Source organism: Meleagris gallopavo, chromosome 1 (assembly GCF_905368555.1).
Source record: "Meleagris gallopavo chromosome 1, MGAL_WU_HG_1.1, whole genome shotgun sequence".
Classification (NCBI taxonomy): domain Eukaryota; kingdom Metazoa; phylum Chordata; class Aves; order Galliformes; family Phasianidae; genus Meleagris; species Meleagris gallopavo.
The window spans coordinates 66,330,370-66,353,653 of record NC_139404.1 but is presented as its reverse complement, the minus strand read 5'-3'; the positions used below and the strand labels follow the sequence as shown (position 1 = coordinate 66,353,653).

The 23,284-nt window shown below is 38.4% G+C and overlaps 1 protein-coding gene across 11 annotated transcripts in view; it reads right to left on the bottom strand.

Moving 5' to 3' along the window:
• Nucleotides 1–23,284, bottom strand: part of ABCC9 (ATP binding cassette subfamily C member 9) — a 75,369-nt gene continuing 52,085 nt past the window's right edge. For 9 of the 11 annotated variants that reach the window (XM_085231814.1, XM_010715829.4, XM_031555332.2 and 6 more), the window contains 13 exons: nt 23,163–23,232; nt 22,138–22,295; nt 18,306–18,398; nt 15,588–15,690; nt 13,284–13,385; nt 10,419–10,539; nt 9,335–9,465; nt 7,870–7,948; nt 5,143–5,251; nt 4,826–4,929; nt 4,103–4,236; nt 3,687–3,749; nt 1–1,638 (listed from right to left, as the gene is read on the bottom strand). In XM_085231814.1, the coding sequence (XP_085087940.1) occupies nt 1,501–1,638; nt 3,687–3,749; nt 4,103–4,236; nt 4,826–4,929; nt 5,143–5,251; nt 7,870–7,948; nt 9,335–9,465; nt 10,419–10,539; nt 13,284–13,385; nt 15,588–15,690; nt 18,306–18,398; nt 22,138–22,295; nt 23,163–23,232 (1,405 nt within the window). In that variant the 3' untranslated portion in view covers nt 1–1,500. Of the gene's footprint in view, nt 1,639–2,754; nt 2,935–3,686; nt 3,750–4,102; nt 4,237–4,825; nt 4,930–5,142; nt 5,252–7,869; nt 7,949–9,334; nt 9,466–10,418; nt 10,540–13,283; nt 13,386–15,587; nt 15,691–18,305; nt 18,399–22,137; nt 22,296–23,162; nt 23,233–23,284 lie in introns of all 11 variants that reach the window. The other 2 variants (XM_010715800.4, XM_010715865.4) reach the window with 2 other exon arrangements.

Sequence of the window (23,284 nt, the reverse complement as noted above, 5' to 3'; positions counted from 1 at the left end):
TTTTCCACTGTAAACATCTGCTTTATTTTTTTATTTTCTTTGTAAGACAGAGTTCAACACAGGGTATTAATGGAGAGAAGAGCAATAACTTCTCACAGCAGTTCATAGGAAAATCACAGAAGTACTTTCCCTATTAAAATGTTCCAAGCTGAGTTTTGTGTTTAGTTGTATCACGAAGATTTTATTTTGAATAAGATGAAAAAAAGAGATAAACCATTGTATCATCAGACTAAATGCAATCTGAATTTCAAGTCTTACTTTTCTTTTGCCAGGTATTGTTTCATGTTGTTTTCATTACACTAACAATAAGCTTAAGTGCACTTCATGTTCATTCTAAACCTCATAAAAATAGATAAATAAGATTACATTGAATATTACGATTGAAGTGGGCATTTCAGACTCTGCCTTTGAAAGAATGTCTGTGAAACTCCTAGAGATTTATTGTCAACTGGGCAATTATCATGATTCAGAATCTAGCCCTATGCATTAGCCAAGTGTGGTCAATCTTATCAAAGCTCTATGAGGTAAATATGAATATAAGTGACCTAAAATCTGGAAGATGCAGAATTCATTTAATAATTGTTCCAACATAAAAAAATAATTTGAAGGGCTTAAGACATGTAAAGGAATTAGTGGTTGGCTGATTACATGCCATTTTAAGAAGAATATTTTAGTGGAAATTTTTTAAAATATTAATATCAACTTTATACATTCAGATTAATTTCAATAAAAAGTCTTAAGATACTGTACAAAATGTATTCCTCTATAAGCCTATCAAAGCATGCAGAATTCCAAGATGATTTGTGTCCTTGGTTCAAAGAATTCTGTAGAACAAATATGGATGTAGGAACTGACTGTAGGGGTAAGTTATCACTGCATAGAAAAAGCAATACTGTGCCAACTACAGTGTGTGAACTAATGTGAAGGACAGGAAGAATTTCCTTATTTCTGATTAATTTCCTTTCCTTCATTCACTGCTCATCCCCTATAACTTGAAGAGCAAAGTTTATGCTTTTGGAATGCAGCAGATTGCCCCAAGAGTTATGGGTTTAGATTTGTTGTCTTTTAACTTTTCCCCTCTGGGGATAGCATTCTTCTGGGGGTCTCTTGCTTCCTTGACAAACGGCACGATTTTATTCTTGGTTCCAGAATAACATATGCAGCTTGTAAGAGCACTGCATTTTCTTTTGCCCTCTACAAAGAAAATAAAGTCACTGAGTCTAATAAAAATGCCAGATTTCCAGGAAATCAAGACTTCTGCTTGTGTGAGTGTGTGCGTGCGTGTGAGCATGAAGTTTAATGGCTTTTGAATTAAGTGGCATTTTTATTGCTTTGAGAAATACATGCATTGCAATGGGATTTATTATTTTGGGAGATGGAATTGTGAATAAAGAAGAAGCTCTGGAAAAAAGAAAAAGCTGAAAGTGATGTTACACTGAATTAAAAAATATGCATTTCATTTGTTTAAAAATAAGCTTTTAAAACACATCATGTGGTTCTTCACATGTCAGCCCGGACAAATGAAGCAAAGATGCCGTCCTCTTGAGAAAGCAGGTTCTCAGGCGTATCATATTCTAAAATGTTCCCTCGCTTCATGACAATGACCAGGTCTGCAGTTAGGATAGTGTGGACCCGATGCTGCCATAAAGAAAAGCATACAGAAGTTTTAATTATGGTAACTCTTACTGCAGTTCATTAATGGGTCTAATCCAGGGTGTATGAAGTCAATAAAAGGCTTTCTTTGTTTACAGAGGTATTTGGAGTAGGTCCTTGTACTATATCTTTAATCTGAAGAGATCTCAAATTACTTCACAGCTTCTGGCGCCTGGCCTGAAAACACTTATGCATGCACATGCTTCATTTTCAGTCAGCTAATTGCTATTATGGACAAGACAGCTGTTGGAAGAGATCCTCCAGCATCACTGAAATATATCTTCCCCTTAAGGAAATACAGGCGAGAAACATCCTGGGTATGCCTGCACTGTCAGGTGGCGTGGCATCCTGCTCCACTCCATGGTTGTGTACTCTGCCTGCCCATACTGCATGCATATTAGGACACCCCTACGTTGTTTCCTTCTGCACATCAGTTAGCTCCCTCCAATATTAAATTGGTTCTTGTTGCAGGGAATAGGTTGGTCCTATAGGTAACAGGAGGTAGAGTTTGATTTCAGTGCAATGCAAATATCACAGAATCATGAAATCGTTGAAAATCTTGAGTTGGAAGGTATTCATAAGGATCAAGTCCAACACCTCGCTCCACAAAGGACCATCCAAAATTCAACTCCTAACAGACTTACAAGACTGATGATAGCAAGTTAGGGCACAAGCAAGCCAGAAATCAAAGAATAGTTTTCTAAAATCCACATTAAGATATGGTAATTGGGGATGATATGAGGGCTTACTCATGATCATAAATCTTAAAGAGAACTGGTTGCAAGATGCAGTGATTTGGTATAAGAATTTATTATTAAGAAGTGGACAGTCAGGTACAGATAGGACTAGTTCTAGAAGTAAGACATTGCACTGAAGAGGCTGAAATTTAGGGATTAATTGAAGGAATGGATTTGTTTAGCATTATAGATTCAACGTTAGTTGCATGTCCAGGCTTTTGTTAAATGTAATTCATGTAAATAGTGAAGAAATAAAACAAATCCAGAAGCCGCACAGTAAAAATGTTCTTACACTGTCATCTCAGATGCTGTGCAGTAGAAAGGAAGCAGAATGAAAGGAAACTAAAGAGGAAAAAATAACTACCAAATAGTCAGAAGTCTTGTGAACAGTGTGGACTGAAAGAGTCTACTTGTGAGTCTTCACCAAAGTGGTGAACAGGCCGTCCTCCTTGAGGAGTAAGTTTGAGGCAGTGTCACATTCAACTAGAAAACCATCAGAAAGGACTAGGACAATATTGGCGTCCAAGATGTGAGATACACGATGCTGGAAAAAAGAAAAGAAAAACAGGTGGGTGAAGGAAGGAGCAGCCATGAGTGAAGAGCGGAAGGAAATGAAGTCAGCTGTGCAAGGAAAGCTAAATATTAATATGTGCCATTTTGCTTGAGACATCAAGTTTGGAAAGGCAAAGGAAAGGTGAAGTGAAATTCCAGTGAGAATGACAATACTGAAAGTTTGAATGGCATTTAACTGGAAAGGAATAAGCTTACTGTTAGCATGTTCATCATTTACATATCTAAGAATCTTACAGCCTGTTGTAAATGAGCCTGGGTTAAGTCATTCATTTACACAAACTAGTCACTGACAGACTTGAAACCAGACTCCAGGAGACATAACTCTAATCTCTAACCACAAGGCTGGATTCCAGACAAAGCAAATGAAACAGCTGTTGAAACACATATTTATCTCTCTTTTGAAGCAACTTTCAATAATTGTTTAGCCCATGGCTTTGGTTTCAATTTGTTAATAACTTTAAATGTTCTTGGAGGCAATGCAGATGCTGAAGTTCCACATAAAGTCCTTTATACCTCAGTGCTTTCATTTGGCCCACCTGCAAGATATCACTCAGTACAAAATTTCAGGTTGACAGTATGCATCTTATCCTGTTGCAACATCTGGGAATATTCCGACTTTGGGTTTTAGTTTTACTTTGCTTTCATAGTGATGTTTAGCTGGTTAAAGTCAAGAATAACTGCTTGAGAAATAAGAACAGAGCATCTGCTAGCATTAGTACTTACTGCTATTGTTACAACTGTGCGGTCTGCAAAGGCAGTCATCACGACCTTCTGCAAAATATTTTCCTACAAAACAAAAGGATTACCTCAGTTATTTCATCCTCCTATATTTTACTTTGTTATGTGCCTTCAAATATCAAAAAGACAGACTCATATTCTACTACACCTTTCATCTGTGAACCAGAATCCCAGCAATGAAATGTTGCACAGGTAAAAGCAGACTCTCTAAAATATTAATTTTATTCTTTTTATCTCTCACAGTAATAATGAAACCCCAAAGACATCAACAGAAACAACTGAAATTAAACACATGGCGAACTGGCAGTTTTCTAAATAGATCTCATGGCTGACTTCTGGGTAAGATGATGCCTCTTCTCCCAATAGATCCATGTGGCAATGGAGCAAATTGCTATACTCACTGTGGCCATGTCTATAGATGCTGTGGCTTCATCCATGATAAGAATGCTGCTCTTGCGAACAAAGGCTCGGGCCAGGCAAAAGAGCTGTCTTTGCCCTACACTGAAGTTCTCTCCTCCTTCTGTTACCATTGCATCTATAAAAAAAACAATTAGTAAAATCAGAACACAATGATTTTGAGAAGGCACCATGAAAGCTCTGTTTGTGCACTATTCCAGTGTGAAGCAAAATCCCTGAAAAAGCCAATGTAGTTAAGCAAATGACCCAAACAGTTAAATCTGGTAAGATACAAGATAATATCTTAGTAATGTCATACACATATTATGGAAGGAAATAGGTGAGCTTTCTTCATGAACCAAATCTCAAATGAAAAGGAAAATGTTTAGTCTGTGTCCAAGATAAGAGCTACAACTCTGCTGGCTAAGCAAGATACTGTTGAAGGAGCCGAAGTAGAAACTCTTTTTTAAAACTCTTTTCTGACAAGTCATCCGTCTATAATGTTGAGATGCCACTGGATTTTTCTGCAATGAATGGAAAATCAGACTCTTGTTCAGATTTTTAGTAAGGTTATTTGCTCAGGCATAGAGACAGAATATTCATGAAGTACCTGTCAACTGCTACCTGATGTTTCAGAGTGTAAGATCCCATGTAGCTATTTATACGTGTACACATTTATGCATGTATAATGCCGTTATTGACCTATAGCCCTAGTGACTTGGACATACCAAGGCCTCCTGGCAATGATTTGACCATATTCTTCAGCTGAGCAATCTCCAGAGCTTCCCAGAGTCTATCATCGGTGCACTTGCATTCTGGATCCAAATTGAAGCTGCAAAGAAAAACAAAATAGGGGTCTTGTCACTACAGTTACAATTCATGAAGGTCCTCTGCAAAAGAACAAAGTGGAACTGTGTACCTCACTTAATTCCCCATGGATTGTGGCTAGATTGTGGTGATCTAGGAAGGTTTATTCCCTTTTCCATCCCTTCCTGCCCACATCACCCATCACAAACACACTGCTGCTCTTCTTGCATACACCCACCGGATGGAACCACTGAACAGTATCGGATCCTGGAGGATAATGGAGAGTCGGGAACGGAGAGTGTGAAGAGGCAATTTGCTGATGTCTATTCCATCAATCACTATCCTCCCTGTTTAAAACAACGAGCAGAGGGCATATGAGGGAATTGCACAATCAGAGCGCAGGCAGAAAGATAAAGCAAATACTTTGTGGGCTCCAGATGATGAGACAGCATGCCCCTGTATTCTCTCAGTGCCATTATACAAACATCGAGAAGGTGAATGCATGTAGAAACACAACCCAGAGGAAATCCAGCCTTTTGGTAACATTGCTGCCTTTCCATATTTCTTCTCCCCCCCCAATTCCTTTAAAGGAAATTAGTGGCTTCTGTGTTATGTAATTAATAGTAGCACTGGAAGGATAATTTATTATGAGGAAACCTAATGTTTACAGCCAGAGTGAGAACAAGAGTAACAGTAATTAGTCACATTTTGTATCTTCCTCTGTTCTTGACTTTAACAGTAGCAGGAGGTCTGTAATGTCTGTGCTTATTTCTTTTGCACAACACATGTATTTATCTATAGTCAATACATCAGGAGCCAAAAATCTCTTTGGAACTCAAGGCTGAGTAGGACAACATAACTTTTTAACATGAGGCAGATCAGAAGAAAGAAAAAAAAAGGATATCGTACTCCAAGGCATTTTAATACCATTCATGGTGGTTCTTACATATCAGTTTTACTTAAATATTTGGTTGTGAACTAGCTACATACTGTTCTTCTAGCATAAGATTACTGGAAGCAGTCACATTAATCACTCCTTAAACCAGTAGTTCATTCCCATACAAGAAGTTGTTGTAACAGCTGAGAGACTTAGTAAAGTAAGATTTTTCCATTTCTAGTCACTACTTCAGGTCAAAGAGCATATGGATCTCGTCTGAAAACCTGACTTATGGTGTGCTAGCTGTGGCAATTGCAGATATTCAGAGTGGAGAGACTGGAGAAACATACCAGAGAAACTGGGGATGGGTACTCCATAAGCAGAAGAAAGTGGGAAGGGTAGAAGGAAGCTCTTTCCTTGGCTCCTCAAAGAAAAATCAGGAACTACCAAAGTCAGTGACTTCCCCTGGACATAGAAACTTCCCTTTGTATATGGGGAAGCAATGGACCAGAGGAAATTGAATAAGGATACTGTAAGGGGTATTTTTCATCAGGCTCAAGTCTTCCCTGTGGATTACTCCATGGAGTGGCTGCATGCAACCCTGGGAGGTGCCTGCAATATGTTTATTCGTTAGGGAGAACCTAACCACAAACTGGCAAATATATGGATTTTCAAAGCTGTGTGTATGGCACTTTGTAATTCCAAGTTTTTATGATATTGCATTTTGTAGGTTACTCTGTGATAAATATTACTGTGGCATGCTGTGGGAGAAAGGTAATGTATTTGTGAGAGAAGCCAAGCAGATGGGACTTTTAGGAAAAAGTAGGGAGGAGTTGGGAAACCAGGAAAGTAACAAGAAGTACTCAAGGAAGACAGGTGGTTCAAAGAGAGGGCAAGAAAGGGAACGCATGAAATAAAGAAGTGAAAATAGGGGAATAACATGGAACGTACAAAAATTTTAAGAAATAACAAAGACATATGGAACCAAAGTGGGTACCATGACTGAAATCTTGGCTTCAGTAAATTTACTCAAAATCTTATTATGTAATTTTTTAAGAATCAGGACTCCAATCAGAAGTGAGCCAGCTTAGAAACTAAATATGGATTGAACTGAGACGTAAAGAGGGTTGAGCACAAAGGACAAACTGGTGTCAATTAGAAAAGACTTAGGCATTCCCATTGGGAAAAATCGGGGACACAGAAGGAATAAAGAAAAGATATAGAAGGAAGATTAAAGTAGAAAGAAACTGAAAGTTGGGCACAAATATAATTGTTTGCACTATTTATATGTCCAGGATCCCCCAGTCATGAATCAGAAATCTATTGCTATAGATACATACAGGCACAGAAGCACAACAAAAGCAAGTATTAGTATTATTTATCCTCCCACATCTTACTGGGATTTCCCTAGCAAACATTTGATGTACAATGACCAAATTAGAAACACGGAAATCTTTGTTAAAAAAAAAAAAAGCAAATTTCCAGTAGTTTTCCATATGCCCCAACAGCTCACATGTATCTCTATTATGACTGCAGGGTTCCTATTGCTGCATACTAGTTCATTTCAATTAACTAGGAGAGTGAAATGCTGCAGGAGTGGAAACATAGCAAAAAGTTTCCAAAACCTTTATTCAGCTTCTGATGTAGTTGTGGGAAAATGCTATAAAATAAAAAATAATTATCAAGGGAATGGATTTGTTGAGTTCATTTCTACTCCACTAATATTATCACAGTTATAACAAGTTAATGCAGTTATTCTTTAGGGAGAAATTTAGAGCTCTAGAGAGTTGCATATTTTCCCTCTTATCTCAAAAATGGCATATTGTTTTGTTAGAGCAAATGCCAAAAATAAAAAATATATATTTTTTTAAATGTGGAAGTATAATCTGCACATAATGTTTCCTGGAAGAACCAAGTGCTACTCACAATACTTCGTACTTTGAGTGATCAGGCACAGCAAGCCCCATTCTAATTGAGTATCTTCTGAGACAAAGAGATAGGATATAAACTATCAAAAAGTGTCCTGGCTTTCCCTGAAGAAATAAGAAGGGGGTGAGTCAGGAGACACATACTCCAATGAAAACTAACCATCAAATATGTCCACCATTCTGAAGAATGCTAAAGACAGGGATGACTTGCCACTGCCAGTACGACCACAGATCCCAACCTGCAAAAGAAAACAAGATGTTCCATATAAAAGGCAGCTGTAAGTCAGACTTGCGGTTCTAAGAAAGCTGGACTGGACTGCTGTTAGTGAGAAGAAAGGTTCTTCCCAATGGCCAGTGGCAGACACTAGAAAAAAAACAGAAGGCTGTGACAAGCACACTCTCTGCTCTATTATTGCATTGTGAGGACTTGTAAAACAAAGTAAAAGCTGGAGTTGGACTGTCACTGATGCTGAGGAGTGTGAGGCAGAGATTATTACACTGTTCCACCCTCCAGGCAGAAGGCAACAACAGAAAAAACCCCACATAATTTAAAAAATGTTAATTTAAAGTGATGCTTCAGCTGCTATGGACCATGCCTTATCTTCAGAAATAAATAATAAAAAACAAAACCTGTTTAATTTCTCCCTATGGTTTGTACAGTGCTGAAATCCACAGAGACCATTAACTGAATGGTGAAGCGGTTTCATCTGTGCACCGAAGAACTCCTGTAACACGTGATAGAAATTCCCACTTGTCCTATTAAACAATCCTATCAATCACATAGTAAAAGCCAGGTATTTTCAAGTTGATTAAAAAAGAGTGCTATCTGTTTCACAGTGGGACATTATGATGTCTCTAATTTGCATGCAGTGGGGTTTCTCATTTTTATGCGATAGGTTTGCATGTATGCATCCTGGATGATGTCCTGATTGGACAAGGAACTTAAACATATATATTTGGCTGAGCAATTGTCTTTAAAATTTTTCTTTTACTGTGTAAAATCCAATTTCTGCAGTGTTAGTATTGTCCTCAGAATAAATGCAATTTTAACCATGGGGAAAAAATATTTTTTGTTTGGTTCATATGGAATTTCATTATTTCTGTTTGTTGAATCAATCCATGGGGCAATGTAACATTTAATATTACTTTGATTTGAACATTTTATAACAATTCAGTAGCTGAAATTTAACATAATAACAGATTTTCAGGTATATTGGGATATTTAGGCAAAAATGCTTAAACAAAATAGGTCTCTTTGGCAAAATAATGATTGGAAACATTTATCCCAGGAAGATTTTTGAAACACCAGAATTCTTCATCTGAACTTCAGTGACACTATATGCTGAAATTTAAGATGGTCTTGTGTGTTTTCTCAGCTCCTGTTCGGTGTTCACCTGTTCTCATCTCACCAACTACACTCACTCTGTGCAGCAGGGGTGGACATGGAAAGAGATGGGTGTCTAAGAAAGAAAATGGATCTTAGCCAATAAATGATGCCCTCAGTGTGTTTCCTGACCCATGCCCATATAACTGTCACTGCGAATTGTCATTAGTCTTGCTCTTCTATGTTAGAAAATAAAGAAGGACCTGCTCCAGAAGGAGGATCATATGAAATTGTACAGTACCTTTTGTCCTGGTTTAATATAAGCTTTAACGTGTTTGAGAACAGGCTTCAGGTTGTTTTCATATCGCACACACAAATTTTCAATCTTGATTTCCCCCTCTTGGGGCCAGTCTTTTGGGACTTGAGAAGGGTCTGGAACAGTTACAGCAGAATAAAACAAAACAAATGCTATCAAAAGGTCACTTTTTATGACAGTTCCTTTTTCCCTCCCTCTTTCTGGACACCTTCATGAAACCACTTGAGAAACCTAGCCTTCAGTTTCGTGCCAAATACAGTTAGGGTAAAGGAGGCCTTCTATTAGGATGGCATGCTTGGGCTGTTTCCCAAGGGATTTCGGGACTGCCTGATGGTCACGTTAGCATTTATCTTTCCAATCATGACACCTAAGATGAGAGGGTGAATGCTTAAGGAGCTCTTGGCAATGAAATGGGGAGAGCAAAGCAAACAGAGAAGGTCAGTGCAGTGTAAACGTGCTCTGAGGTCAGTAACCGGCAGAGGAAGGAGAGTGCAAGGAAGGATGTTGTTACTGCATGACAATTTGAGCTGTTGACATTATCACAGCTCATATGTCATCCTGATTTGCAAACATGTAGATAGGTTTTGTCTCGACTAAGGAGTTTGGTTGTCAAGGAAGCTTGCTGACTTGCAAGCTTTTTCATCACTGCACTTCTGAAACACCAAAGCCAATCTGAAATATGTGCAGAACAAATAGTAGCAAATGGCTCAGGAAGAATTGTTGAGGTCTGACTACCACCATGGCTTTGTCTTGTAGCCCCCATTTGCTGCAAGGATCATGCATTTGAAAGAAAGAGATTTTAATGCTTTTCTAGTTTTCACCTGTCTTTTCATTTACGGATTAGCTACATATATGTTTTGCCCTGAAACATACTGATTGTACTTCAGTGTCATGCTTTCTATCCCCGCATTTTGATTTCTGTTGACAGGCACTGGTCTATATGTCTTATAGCTGCTTTTGTCTACCTTTGTCATTCAAATCAGTCCTTGCTTTAACAATCCTAGAGGAAAGATAAGCCACACTAAAAAAAAACCAACAAAACAAACCACAAAAATTTAGAGTGCAGTACCCAAGTAGCCATCATAGTTCTCCGACTCCATGTTCAAGAAGCTGTGTACTTTTTTTACAGCACCCATCTGCACCTCCAGATCAGCCAGATTCCTCACCACCCAGTTCAAATAGTTGGTTATCTACATCACAAAAAGAGAAAAAGGGTAGGGTTCAGATTTCTGTCTGTGCATCCATATGTGAGTAAAAGTCTGATGAATTTGTGAAAGTCTGTGGCCTGAACCAGAACAGTGGGTCAGTTACTGACATTGCAACAGTCCTAGACTCAGTGCAACAGCATCACATACATAACAGACCAGTCATACTCCAACACAAACAACAACCCTGACATATTAATTTACTGCTTGGTATTCTCATCCTTCTTTTTTGGAGGAGAAGGATGGAAACATCATACCCCCAGAGTCAAGCTGTGACTGACTAGGAGAGTCACTTGCTCCCTGGTACTGGAAGGCACTTTCTTTAAACACAGACACAGAAGAAATCAAAACTGGCAACACTGTTTGTAAATGCTGCAGTTTCTAATCTTTTAAAGACTAACTAAAGATTAAGAAAGTTGACTGTTTGCAAGTATATTGAAAAGAATGTGATGGTCACTTGAATTCTACTTCCTTCTGTGTATGTTCACATGATTCATTTATCTCTGTGGAAAATGTGTTGTTTTTTTTTTTAATAGAAATATATGAGAAAAAATGTATTATCAATTCACTGTTATTTCATTCTTTTATTTTTATTTATTGTATATATATATATATAATATTATATATTATTATATTTATTTTTATTACCAGTTGCAGTCAAGCAGGATTTGGTAAATTGTAAATGTATTGCTTGCAGTAAGCAACTGTTGATAACTAATTGTTGAACAATACTCAGTAGCTTAGAGAAGCTGACTCCTAGTGAGGACTGACAGACAGATAATTGTAAAGCAATTTCCTAAATGTATGTTCCCAAGTCTCTATGTAGAAGCCCATATAAAAAAAGAAAAACTGGTCTTATTAGAAACTCTTGATAGTCAAGCACCTTTAAAAATTGAGCCACTTAGGTACCCGAATAAGGGTTTAGAAAATTCAGTTAATGAGAACACCCTACAAACAAATACACTTGGAGAAAGGTTTTGTCATTTATTTCCTTGTTAAATCTTCCAAATAAGATATTTATTATAAATAACTCACACAGCTTCACTTCTTTCCCACTTACCTTATACAGATTCAGTAGGCATACAATAAGTATTTTTCACTAAGAGTCAACAATAAAATTTGTTGTGAATTTAGAGGATTTAGATGATTGTCTTGCTGATGAGTGATGAATTATTTGTTGTTCAGAAACACACATCTCTGTCCAGCTTTTGATTCAGAAATGTATCTACAATCATAGTTCTGTCAGATCTGATGAAAGAGTCTGGCATCTGAAAGGCCCTGCCCATAGCTTCAGCCTTCTTCATAGCTGTGCAATAGAGTTGGCGGTGTTTATACAAGGGAAGAGAATGAGCTTCTGAACGCCTACTATAAACACCATGTTGCTACAAAGCTTGCACTTACCCAGGTCCAAAACATCATCCCTCTCTTAGCTCCAAGGAGAAATGATACAAAACCTGTCAGGAGACAGGCAGTGATCCAGCTGCATCCATGGTTTCACTAGTGCTATTCTGAGGAAGGAGAGAGACAGGTTCCCACTTTTGCTGCTCTGCCAGACTTCAGCAAATGGCTAATTTGCGCTAATGATCTGTTTGCAAATACAGATTAAATATAAAGTAGCCAAGGCAATGCAGACATCTTGGCGCTTCCAGATCTCTGCTAATGAAGCAGGATTACCAGGAATGTTTTCAGAATGAAGCTGAAAGTCTGGGACAGATTCTCAGTTGCTGGCAGATGTTCACAGTGATGTAACAGTAGCTCAAAGGGGATCTAAGGCCACCCTAAGGCAGCTGCCAGGAATCATCCGCTGCAACCGTGGGCTTACCAGCATTTAAGGGTAAAGCCAAATCTTGGTGCTAGATCCATACCCATATCCTCTATATGACACCACCTTCCACTTACTAGTGCATAAAGCAGCCAGCTTTGTGCCATGCCAACCACGATTTCAAAAATTCTCCCTGCCACTATCCTCATCCTGTTTTTATCCCCACTCTTTTGGCAAATTCAATTATATTTTTGCTCTCTGTGATGACAATACTCATGCTATGCCCATGATGCACTCTCAGCCTCTTTTACTGCCTACTATGCTGAAGGACTCTTCCATGACTCACCTTAAATTGATCACAATATAGTTAAAATGAATTGGTTACTGTGTCACCAAAATCTTGTCTTTCCTAACCCCACCTCCTCTTACCTACTGCTACTTGTCGTGATGGACCATACCTACTAGCCTTAAAGATCCCAATCTCCACATTCATTCAGAATTGGATGAATAATATTGGGTATCTGAGTAGATTCCATCCAAAGGCAGAACAGGCATTTCAGCTTCTTCAGCAGTGATTACATTGGTCTTTGGTTAAACATTACCAATGTTTATGACGGCCTGTGAGGTAACAGCGTCTGGCAGGTTTTGCCATGTACAAGTGCAACCAACACTGCCTTGTGCAAAACAGAGAGCACAGCAGGTCCTCTTACGCATTTTAAATTTTTCTGCTCTGCTTGGGAGCACACAGGGCCTGGGAATGGTTGTGTTTTTTTAATTGGCTCATAAAATCTGAAGCAAGTCCAAGTTGCTCTGAACTCTTTCAACTTTGGCTTGAATCCATTATTTGCAAGATTGTTTTTTTTTTTTTTCACAATTAAGAAAGCTGGAAGATAATCATGTATATATATGTTTTAAATTACCATAAAATGAATAATGGATCTCAAAGTTCTTGTGCTTTAATACCTACCGTCAGAGCGTACAGGAGACCTAGCCCCACAAACCCAGAGTTTGGCCCTTCAGTGATGGAAGTGATAGCTGCAGTAAGAACTATGCAAGCACCAAGATAATCCTAAAATGAGACAGAGGGAGAGAGAAAGATTCTAGACAACATTAAAACGCACTGACAATAACATTTCTTCTGTTGCACAGCACATTCAATTTACTGAGGATTATTTCTGTAATGACACCTAGTCCTTAAATTTGGGTTGTTTTTCCTGGAAAAGACCAGGATTTTTGCTGTCCAAAACAGCCTACAGGAGCTTGCTGGACACAGATGAAACAGGCCAGTATTTTCTGCAAAACCATTTGGGCAGAGGTGTTTCCATGTAGCTTCTCCCAGAAGAGGAAGTATAGAAAAATGTAATGAGCATGTGAAAAGAAATCATAAGAATGGCATAACATCTTTAATTACAATCTTTAAAGCAAATCAGTTCCACTCTTTTCCACTCTCTCTCACATCTTCTCAAATATGCATTTACCTTCCAAAACAGAAGTATCGGTCCATGAAGGATTTTGGCAGGATTTATACAAGTAATGCACATGTTTTTTGGGCAGACAGGTGTAAAGTGTCTACATTATGTAGTGGGACACCGTACATGGGGAAGACATGCCTAAGCCTGCTATACGCCCATAGCCTGCAGCAAAACCATTTGCTCGTTGGTAGCAGTAGCTCAAAGCATTAGAATAGTGTAGTTGTGGGGCTGCATCTGGTCTGTTAAGCCTTGCTCTTGGAGAAATTGCTGTGGAGATTGAACTAGACAGATCTGACTTCTCAGGCTTCTCACAAGCTTCAGCCAATTTCCTTGATGTGTATCTCCATTTTGAAGTGAATGCCAGATACACAGTGGTCTCATGCAGTCATCAAGGTACCTGATTCATGGGACTGCGGGCGTTCCCACTCTCCCACTGTTCCCTGCATGATATTTACTTTGGATTACAAAGTTAGCATTTTCCATCAATTTTTTTCCTCCTATTTGATAATGTCCTGCCTGGAGTCTTTCCCTCGGAGATTTGAAATGAGGGCTTTGTTGTTCATCTATCTGTAGGATGTGTCAATGACCAGATGACAGACTCTAACTTAACTGCAAGGAAATAGAAGTAGAGTGCTTTTGAGTCTTCATGAGCAGCTGGGACGAGTTGCTACTGATCCCTTCTGAAGTTCTCAGTGATATAAGTATCACTGCACCATTAGGCAGAGATAAATGAACTATTTCTTGGTGAGACCACATTATTTCTGATGTGATGATGAAGCAATGCATATTCTTGGATCAGTTTCACTCCACACATATACAAGTTTGAGACTGAGACATTAAGCATTACCACAGCTTATTCCAGGATTGGATGCGCCTGTTATTTATCTGTCTTTGATGTGGAAACAAGTTCAGCATGATCTCGCATGCTGATAGCTTCATGCACAAGGGGAAGCTCTGACATCTTAAGACATGGACCACAACTTTGTTGCTCTACCAGTAAAGGTGAGGATAACAACCTTGATGTGAGTACGAATCGTGCCTTTTAACTACTTGTGTTTGGCAAAATCAAATCACAACTCTGTTCATTCACTGCTCTTTTAGCGTCAGATATATAATGGAAACAGTGATTTTGCTTGCCCTCATGCCACACTGAAGTTCCTCACACGCTGTCATTGGAGAACTCCTATAAAAAACAGAAGCCTGTCTCACTGCCACTGGCTGTGCTGTTGGTAGGAGTCATTCATTTTTTAAGTTGAAGCTCTGCTATGTCTTCTGTGACATTAAACAGTTCTGTATATTACACACAGTATGGGCTCACAGCAGAAGTAAGGGCACAGTAAACAGAGCCTCTAAATCACAGCTGTGGGATTAAACCTGTTGCTGGGGAGACACTGTGGTGCCTGTAACAGCCCTGGCTGACTGATTGCATGGCTCACAAAATTACTTAAAAGCCACACTCTGCTTTGAAAGTAGCTGTTACAGGGGCAGGTCTGCAGATGCTGCACAGTAGTAGAGAAAGCCTTATTTCAAGTTATGTAAATGTTTGTTCTTGCACTCTCTTCAGACAGTAGACATCGCAACAACAAAAGATGAGGGAGGCTCATATTTTCTTACTTCTGTCCAAGAAAGCTGAAAAAAATCCAATGTGTTTAACATAAACAATCCTGATCTATTTTAAGTATCAGTGCGTATAATCTCAATGCGAGATTAATTCCCATTACTGTCTTATCCTCTACATCAGGCTGTCTCTGTTTGCTTCCAAGGTTTGAAAACCATGGCTGGGACTAAACTGAACGTACCGTCCTGACCTCCAGCCATCTGTTGGCAGCCGATAGAAATAAGTAGGCAATGTTGTTCGTATCTGTTAGTTCCAGCATGCGTTGTTTAAACCTGGATTCATGCCTGCCAAGAGCAAAGTTGTTATATTACAACACATTACACACAAACACAAAACGATGAAGCATTGAACTGTTCTTTCCTGCCCCTTCCCTCAACCACAGGCTGGCTGTCCTTATGTCTTTGCCAAGCTTCGTGTTACAAGCTCTTCCCTAAGGACACATACATTCTGCCAGGGCTTTTTCAGGCCAGGTAGAAGTTACCTGGGCAGCTTCTAGAATGTTTGACATGGATGATGTCTTTAAGGTTTCAGTGTTTACTAGGAGGCTGTAGATTGATTTGTGGACCAATACTTCTCAGCTACTCTGCTTAGCTGTTTTCTCAGCTAGTCATGAACTGCCTAAGCATTTTAGCCAACTGCAGTGAGGGAATAGATCCCATGTAGTCAACAATCCCTATAGATTGCTTCTGAATGGCAAAAATGAGTGGTGTCACCTCCACTGTCACTTGTCTCTCCCATGGTGAAAAATGTCAGAGCGCCTGATGGCAGAAGCATGGTATAGGAAGAGTCTCTGTTGATAGAAATGCATCACATTCATGATGCCTGACAGTCTGTCCTGCAGTCAAGCGGACGACATTTCCTTGTTTCACATTCTACTGTCTGTTCAATACCATCGCTTGAAAGAAATGGCCAAACTTGATTCAGCAGCTTATCTCCTGTTTTATCATGGAAAGTTCTTATATTTCAAAGTTTCAGGGCTGTGGCATGAAGCACCTGTAGTCCCTGTTCTGCCAGAAACCTCTTCTATTTATTTATTTATTTATTTATTTATTGCCTTTTCCTGGCGATACCATTTTTCTCTGCATAGCTTATAAACATAGCAAGCAACCTTCCCAAAGCAACAAGTGGTAACAGCAATGACGTGGGGAGGAACAAAGATTCACTGAATATTCTGCTTGTCTGCCTTCCTGGCAGCAAAACTCCTGTTTTCCTAATGGAAAATCTGACATGCTTAATCTGTATCTTTTCATCCACCTCCAGCTCCTCTTCTGGGCTGTTTTAGACTTTTATCCTATCAGATGACAAACAGTAAAGGTCACTGAAATTGCTTACTGATCCAACTGTGCTACTTTGTGGTAAGTTATGTGGATAGCTGCTCTATTTTATCCTGGAACATACTGAACTCAAACTACAGAGAATGACTAATGGGATTATTAGTAAATAATGAGCTTGCTGACAAAAAACACTGGATAATTCAGGTTTGGTTGACAGAGGAGCACAGAGGGGGAAATGAAATGGTGTTGGTTTGCACCAGAGATTCATGGAAAGCTCAGGTGATGGTCATGATGCCTACTCATTTTCTAAGACTGTATTTTACTCTCTGTCATCCAAGCCGACAGAGCTGTTTTGTAAAACAAAGTGGAGTTGAACAACTCCCAAGAAATGATAAACTCCTTATCTTTCTATATAGATAGTGTGACAAAAGGCCACTCTCAATGTCTCGAGAAGCACTCAGCACACATCAACATCAGGCTTTAATTATGAATTACTGGTTTAATACTTCACTCTGATTGATACATCTTGTTAAGCCATTTTTTGTTGACTGCTGGCTCACATCTCTTCAACACAATGCAAATATTTTTTGCTTGTCCTACTACAGTCCTTTCTGCAGCACTCTGAATTAATAATCCTAAAGCTAGCTTGAATTGATGAAACAGACAGGAAATTACACCGGAACTGTGTAATTTATTGAGAAGATGAGACTGATCATCTACACTTTTGACTCTATCTCATACTGCCCAATTCTCTCCTGTTGGAAAGTGTCACATTATTTAAATTCAGCCTAATCAATACTGTCTAAACTGTACAGGTGCCAGAAGAGCTGGGAAAAATATCACAAGTCTCTAGTTGAGATGAAGTGGATCTAATATGTGTGTAAAGAGCACTAGTATGATCTCCTCTAAGTTGAAATTCTACTGTGTGCAGAATGAGTGCAAGTTATGCTTATCAGAGGACAATATAAAGTATGATAGAGTTATGCTAGCTGTAATGTAGTGGATATAAAAGGAAAATTTAGTCTATAATTCCTAAAATAATTAGAAAAAATATATGCATATTCAAATAGAAAGATTCTCAGAATCTTCTGGAATTTAATATTTGAATTTGTTTGAGAAGGCTAGGTCTTAGAATATCAAGATCTCTTCTGCCAGTTTTCCTGGAAAGCCTTTCTAGTTGCAAATTTTATCTCCTTGTTAGCAAGTACTGTAGTAGTGCATCCTGAGGTGCTAGCTAAATACAGAAAGGATTCAGAAGCATTTGGATAACACAGCTTGTAAGATATAGCACAAATACTGGAGGAGTGATGCCTGTGCCTGCCCTGCAAAGGAGAGTTTCCTACTGTCCAAGTAAAGCATGGTTAGACTAAACAACTTAAAAAGTTAAATAACATATCCTAAAAATGTTATCATTTTTAATTCAGTAGAAACCAATACAGATACTTATTATGTTGCAGAACGCATGCGTAAGTGTTTAGAGGTGTAGCAAAACAATAAAATAAACTCTGCTACCCTTTTATAAGATTGCTTAGAGTCTACCAAATCACATAAGTTTCCCTCTGATATGCTCCAACCAAGCTACATGAATTAGAGCAGAACCCAAGCTTCTCTCTGATCATTTTCACCTGAATGCTCTGATGGTGGTAAGGCCTTCAGCTGTTTCAGAGAAATGACAGAGTAATGGTAGCTGGGTGCTGTCATCAAGTTCCTGGAGGTCCCTAGGGTAGGAAAACAAAATGGCACTGTTACATCTCTGTCCGTAGAAAAAGCATCTTATAATGGACAACAGACAACACTTTATGTATTGTACATATTCTTTTCAAAATTGCACAAGTTACAATTTCTATAGTGAATTTCTATAGTCTGGCACAGAAATCTCACATTTCTCTTTTGCTACAGAAGACTTCTGCAGATGACACCAAGTTGGCAGGAAGTATCAATCTGCCTGGGGGTAGCGAGGCTCTACAGAGGGATCTGGACACTCTGGATTGCTGGGCTGAAGCCAATGGGATGAGGTTCAACAAGGCCAAATGCCAGGCGCTGCACTTAGGCCACAGGAACCCCAGGCAACATTACAGTCTAGGGGCAGAATGGCTGGAAGACTGCGCAGAGGAAATGGACCTAGGGGCATTGGTCAATGCTCAGCTGAACATGAGCCAGCAGTGTGCCCAGATGGCCAAAAAGGCCAATGGCATCCTATCTTGCATCAGAAATAGTGCTGCCAGCAGAAGCAGGGAGGTGATCGTCCCTCTCAGCACTGGTGAGACTGCAGCTCGAGTACTGTGTTCAGTTTTGGGTCCCTCACTGCAAGAAAGACATTGAGGCCCTGGAGTTTGTCCAGAGAAGGGCAACAAAACTGGTGAGGGGTCTGGAGCACAAGTCTTATGAGGAGCGGCTGAAGGAGCTGAGATTGTTCAGTCTGGAAGGCGAGGCTCAGGGGAGACCTTGTTGCTCTCTATAACTACCTAAAGGGAAGTTGTGGTGAGCTGCGCATCAGCCCTTTCTCTCATGTAACTAGTGATAGGACTAGAGGGAATAGCCGCAAGTTGTGCCAGGGGAGATTCAGGCTATATGTTAGGAAATACTGCTTTTCCAAAAGTGTGGCCAGGAGCTGGAATGGGTCGCTCAGGGAGGTGGTGGAGTCACTGACCCTGGAGCTGTTCAAGGAATGTTTAGATGTTGTGTTGAGGGACATGGTTTAGTGGGAAATATTGGTGATAGGTGGATGGGTGGACTGGGTGATCTTGTAGATCTTTTCCAACCTTGGTGATTCTATGATTCGGTGATTCTATGAATCACATCCCAGCCATCTCCATGGCTCCAGTCTTCGGCCACAGCTAAGCTTCTTTTGTCAGCAACATCAGCAGCTCTCTTCTGGTAAAACCCTGCTGTCCATTATAGCCAGCAACTAGCAACTTTTACTCTCAAACATTCTAGTTTAATATAATTAATATAATTAGTCAGAACAGTTTGAAACTCCATAGTACGTTATTTGTGGCTCTTACGTCAGATATAAAACAGAGCTTGTATATCTGCAAGCTTGTTCATTTCATTGTAAGCATATCACTTGGCCTGACAATGATAATGCTTTTCCAAGTAAACCTTCCCTCATTTTCAGTATCTGTAAGTACAAAAACATGCTGAACATAAAATGTGGCAGAGTATAACTGATCTAGTTGTAGTGTATTTCAACCATTGCCCCAGTGGTTGAAATAGAGATAGCACCAATAGAGAAAAGATATGAATGAGAAACTTCCTTATTTTCAAAACCTGAATACAGCAATGGTGTTTAAAAGTTCCAGTCTCCTGGAACAGGAATGTTTTCCAAGGCACAGAGACAAATACATCTTTCTTTAACACACTACTGTTGGCATACCAGCCAGCTGTAGAACTATAAACAGAACAGAGGCCAGAACATTAGATATTTAAACTCCTTATTAAAATACTACTATGTTTGCACACTGTATTAGATAGGTCAGCAGAAATAACTTCTCCTTGATGCTGAATGTTACAATATACAGAACTGAATTTGTTGCTTATGTTTTTATGACAAATATGCTCTGTTTCAGATTTATTGATGGAAAATACACAGAGGGTTTTGCGAAATGTAATGGAAAAATACAAGGAAGAGTCAAAGTGTTGTAAGAAATACTGTAAATATTTGCATTTCTAAAAATTAGTGAAGCTTATATATCTGGAAAGTACCGCATGGAAGTACGTTATAAATACTGGACTAAGCTATTCATTCATTGTCCATTTCCCAGGAATATATTTTCTACAAATAACCATCTCATTTATTCATTTCTATCATGAAGTGAAAGAACACAACAAAAACTTATATGCCTTACAAATGGTTTAAAATAATTTCATTTAAAAGCACTTTCAAAAAAGCACTTGCTGATGCACGTTTTCCCAGAAAACTGTAGGGAGATAAAATGAATGAGGTTGTTATAGACTTGCATATATGCATAATATGTTATATAACATATATGCATATATATGTTATAGACTGTGCAGAGCCAATGGATGAATGTGTGTGTGCTGACCTACTGGGGTAACCAAATTCTTGCTAGCTTGTATGTTGTGGTTATCAATATAGCTTGTGGAAAAACCGGGTCTGGAGATGGATGGAAAGTTTACTCTCCTATATAAAATCAAAGTGAGAAAACATAGTACATTCCGGGGGCCCAAGACATGAGGCTTTGTTTCCTCTTGTGTATTTTAAGTAAGAAATTTAAATAATGTAGTGTAGAAGGAAAGGGTGACTCAGAAGATCATAAAGGATTTATGAGTGAAATACAGGTTTCTTGGTTCCTTAGCCACCTTGAGATCTGTTGGTCTGTCCTGCACAGCATTAGGTTGGAAACACAATGAGGAAAGAACAAGGTTTTCACCAAATCTTAAAGAAATTAATTATTTCAGAAATAAACAGTTTGTATTTTATCAATTCTGATACTATGGAATTTTCTTACGAAAAAACACCCTTGGAAATTCTGAGAAAAGCTGGAGACAATTAGGCTACAGTGAAGCTAAATTACTGGTATGTTGCTTTATGCCCCCTCTGATGCACTGATTTAAAAATCAGAAATAACTGGCACAATTCTTTTTCAGGCTACCTAAATAAGAAATCAGCTGTACTGGATCACTCAGTTGAAAATCATTATCTCTCTTAGCTGGATGCTACGGAACAACTTAATGCTTTACCATGTACCTCCTGTGGATACAGGGTTTGCAGTGACAAATGCTGTCTCGTAGGTCATTTTGGCTTCCATGCATTTCATGTCAGCAGGCACCTTGATGTGCATTTTTAAGTATCAGAAAATGGAGTAAAGTCAGCCAGACTTTAATCTGGCTGATTAAAAAAAAGAAAATGAAAACAAGAAGTATGACTGAGTGAATTTAAGAAAAACCTTTGAATGACTTGCTTAAGATGTGTTAATAAACTACATACTGGCACTAAAAACAGAACTTGGAGGCTCTTCTTGCTGAAAATATGTACTCTTCAGAATCAGCCAAACCATTCTGAATATGAGATGTTGCTGTACAGTAGAAATGGCTAGATTTTTTTTTCCAATATAAAGAAAAAGCAATGACTGACATTAATTCAGAAAGTTATTTTCCATTCTCTACTGACTCTCAAAAGATCAAAAGCAAGGCTTTGGCCATCTGTAAGCTGTCTCAGTTGACTAACAAAATTCATGTTCATTGATCTCCATAGTGAATAATGTAAACAACTGAAGCAACTAGTTACTTCCCAAAATGCTGTATTTGACATCAAGTCAGCTGGAAATATCCTCTAACATATGGCTCAAACTCACACCTCAGAATCAGATACAAGATACTATGGTCACTATGACAATTTACCCTTTTACTAGTTCCAATAACCTCACATTTCAACACAGTTCTTATATATCAACTTTATAAAAGAAATTTTTGGGGCAGATTTTTAATACATACTTGGAAGCAACTCTGAAGTATTTCTGGATGAAGTAAAATGCTATTCCAAGGGGCACAAGAGCGACAAGGAACCATGGAGTGGCATATGAGATCATTCCGATGGCTGATAGGCAGAGTAAGGTAGACCGGGTAAGAGACTCCAGGGTAGGAGGAATGTGCTAGAGCAAAAAGAAAAACATGTATAAGACAAAAAAAAAAAAAAAAAAAAAAAAAAAAAAAAAAAAAAAAAAAAAAAACCCAAAACAAAAACAAACAAACAAACAAAAAACAAAAACAAAAACCCTAATAGTACCACTACATGCTTTTTCCTATTCAATGCCATAGGGAAAGTGGAGTGATATTTCTATAGGTTCATTGATACTTGCCTCATACCAGGAGCCTGTATGTGCAAAAGTAAAAAAATAACTTAGTAGTTCTTTTTTTTTTAGAGGTCAGTAGTCCAAAGACCATTTCCACCTCAATTATATAACAGAGAAGAAAGTGAATATTGACATATAAAATATTTAGAGAAACAGCATACACTTTCACAGAACCTCTCAATATTATTTTCATGTTCTCATCACTCTTATATTCAGAATTGTAGCTCATCCAAATGTTTTGATAAATAGACATAGTGGAAGTATCCATTCCTTTACCTGAATACTCCAAATTCATATGTGCTACTGCCACAATGGACCATCTCCTTACCTCACATGTACTTCTCATAGTAAAAGTAATATTCTATTCTGTTTTCCTGATTTGAACCCCAAATCTGATGTTTTGCTAATCCAGATCTCTTAACAGAAGCAACTAGTCTGTTTTGGAAGAAATTAAGAACTAAGATCTCTTACTGCTTTTAATTAGTTGCATGCCCTCATTATTACAAATATACAAACTGTTTATATTTTGAATTTGTCTAATATAATTTCCAGAGCTTCTATTTGCTATGTTTTTCTCTAATTAATACTTCAGTGTGTCTTATTCACTAGCTAAATGAAAATTTACAAAGCCAAGATATAATAAATAGAATATATTGATATGAATACCTGATCAATTATATTTGTATCAGCAGAAAAGCGATTTAGAATTAGCCCCAGTGGAGTCATATCAAAGAACCTGTGGAACAAATTAAAAGTAAAAAGTTACCTGATTTGGAATTCCAGTTTTG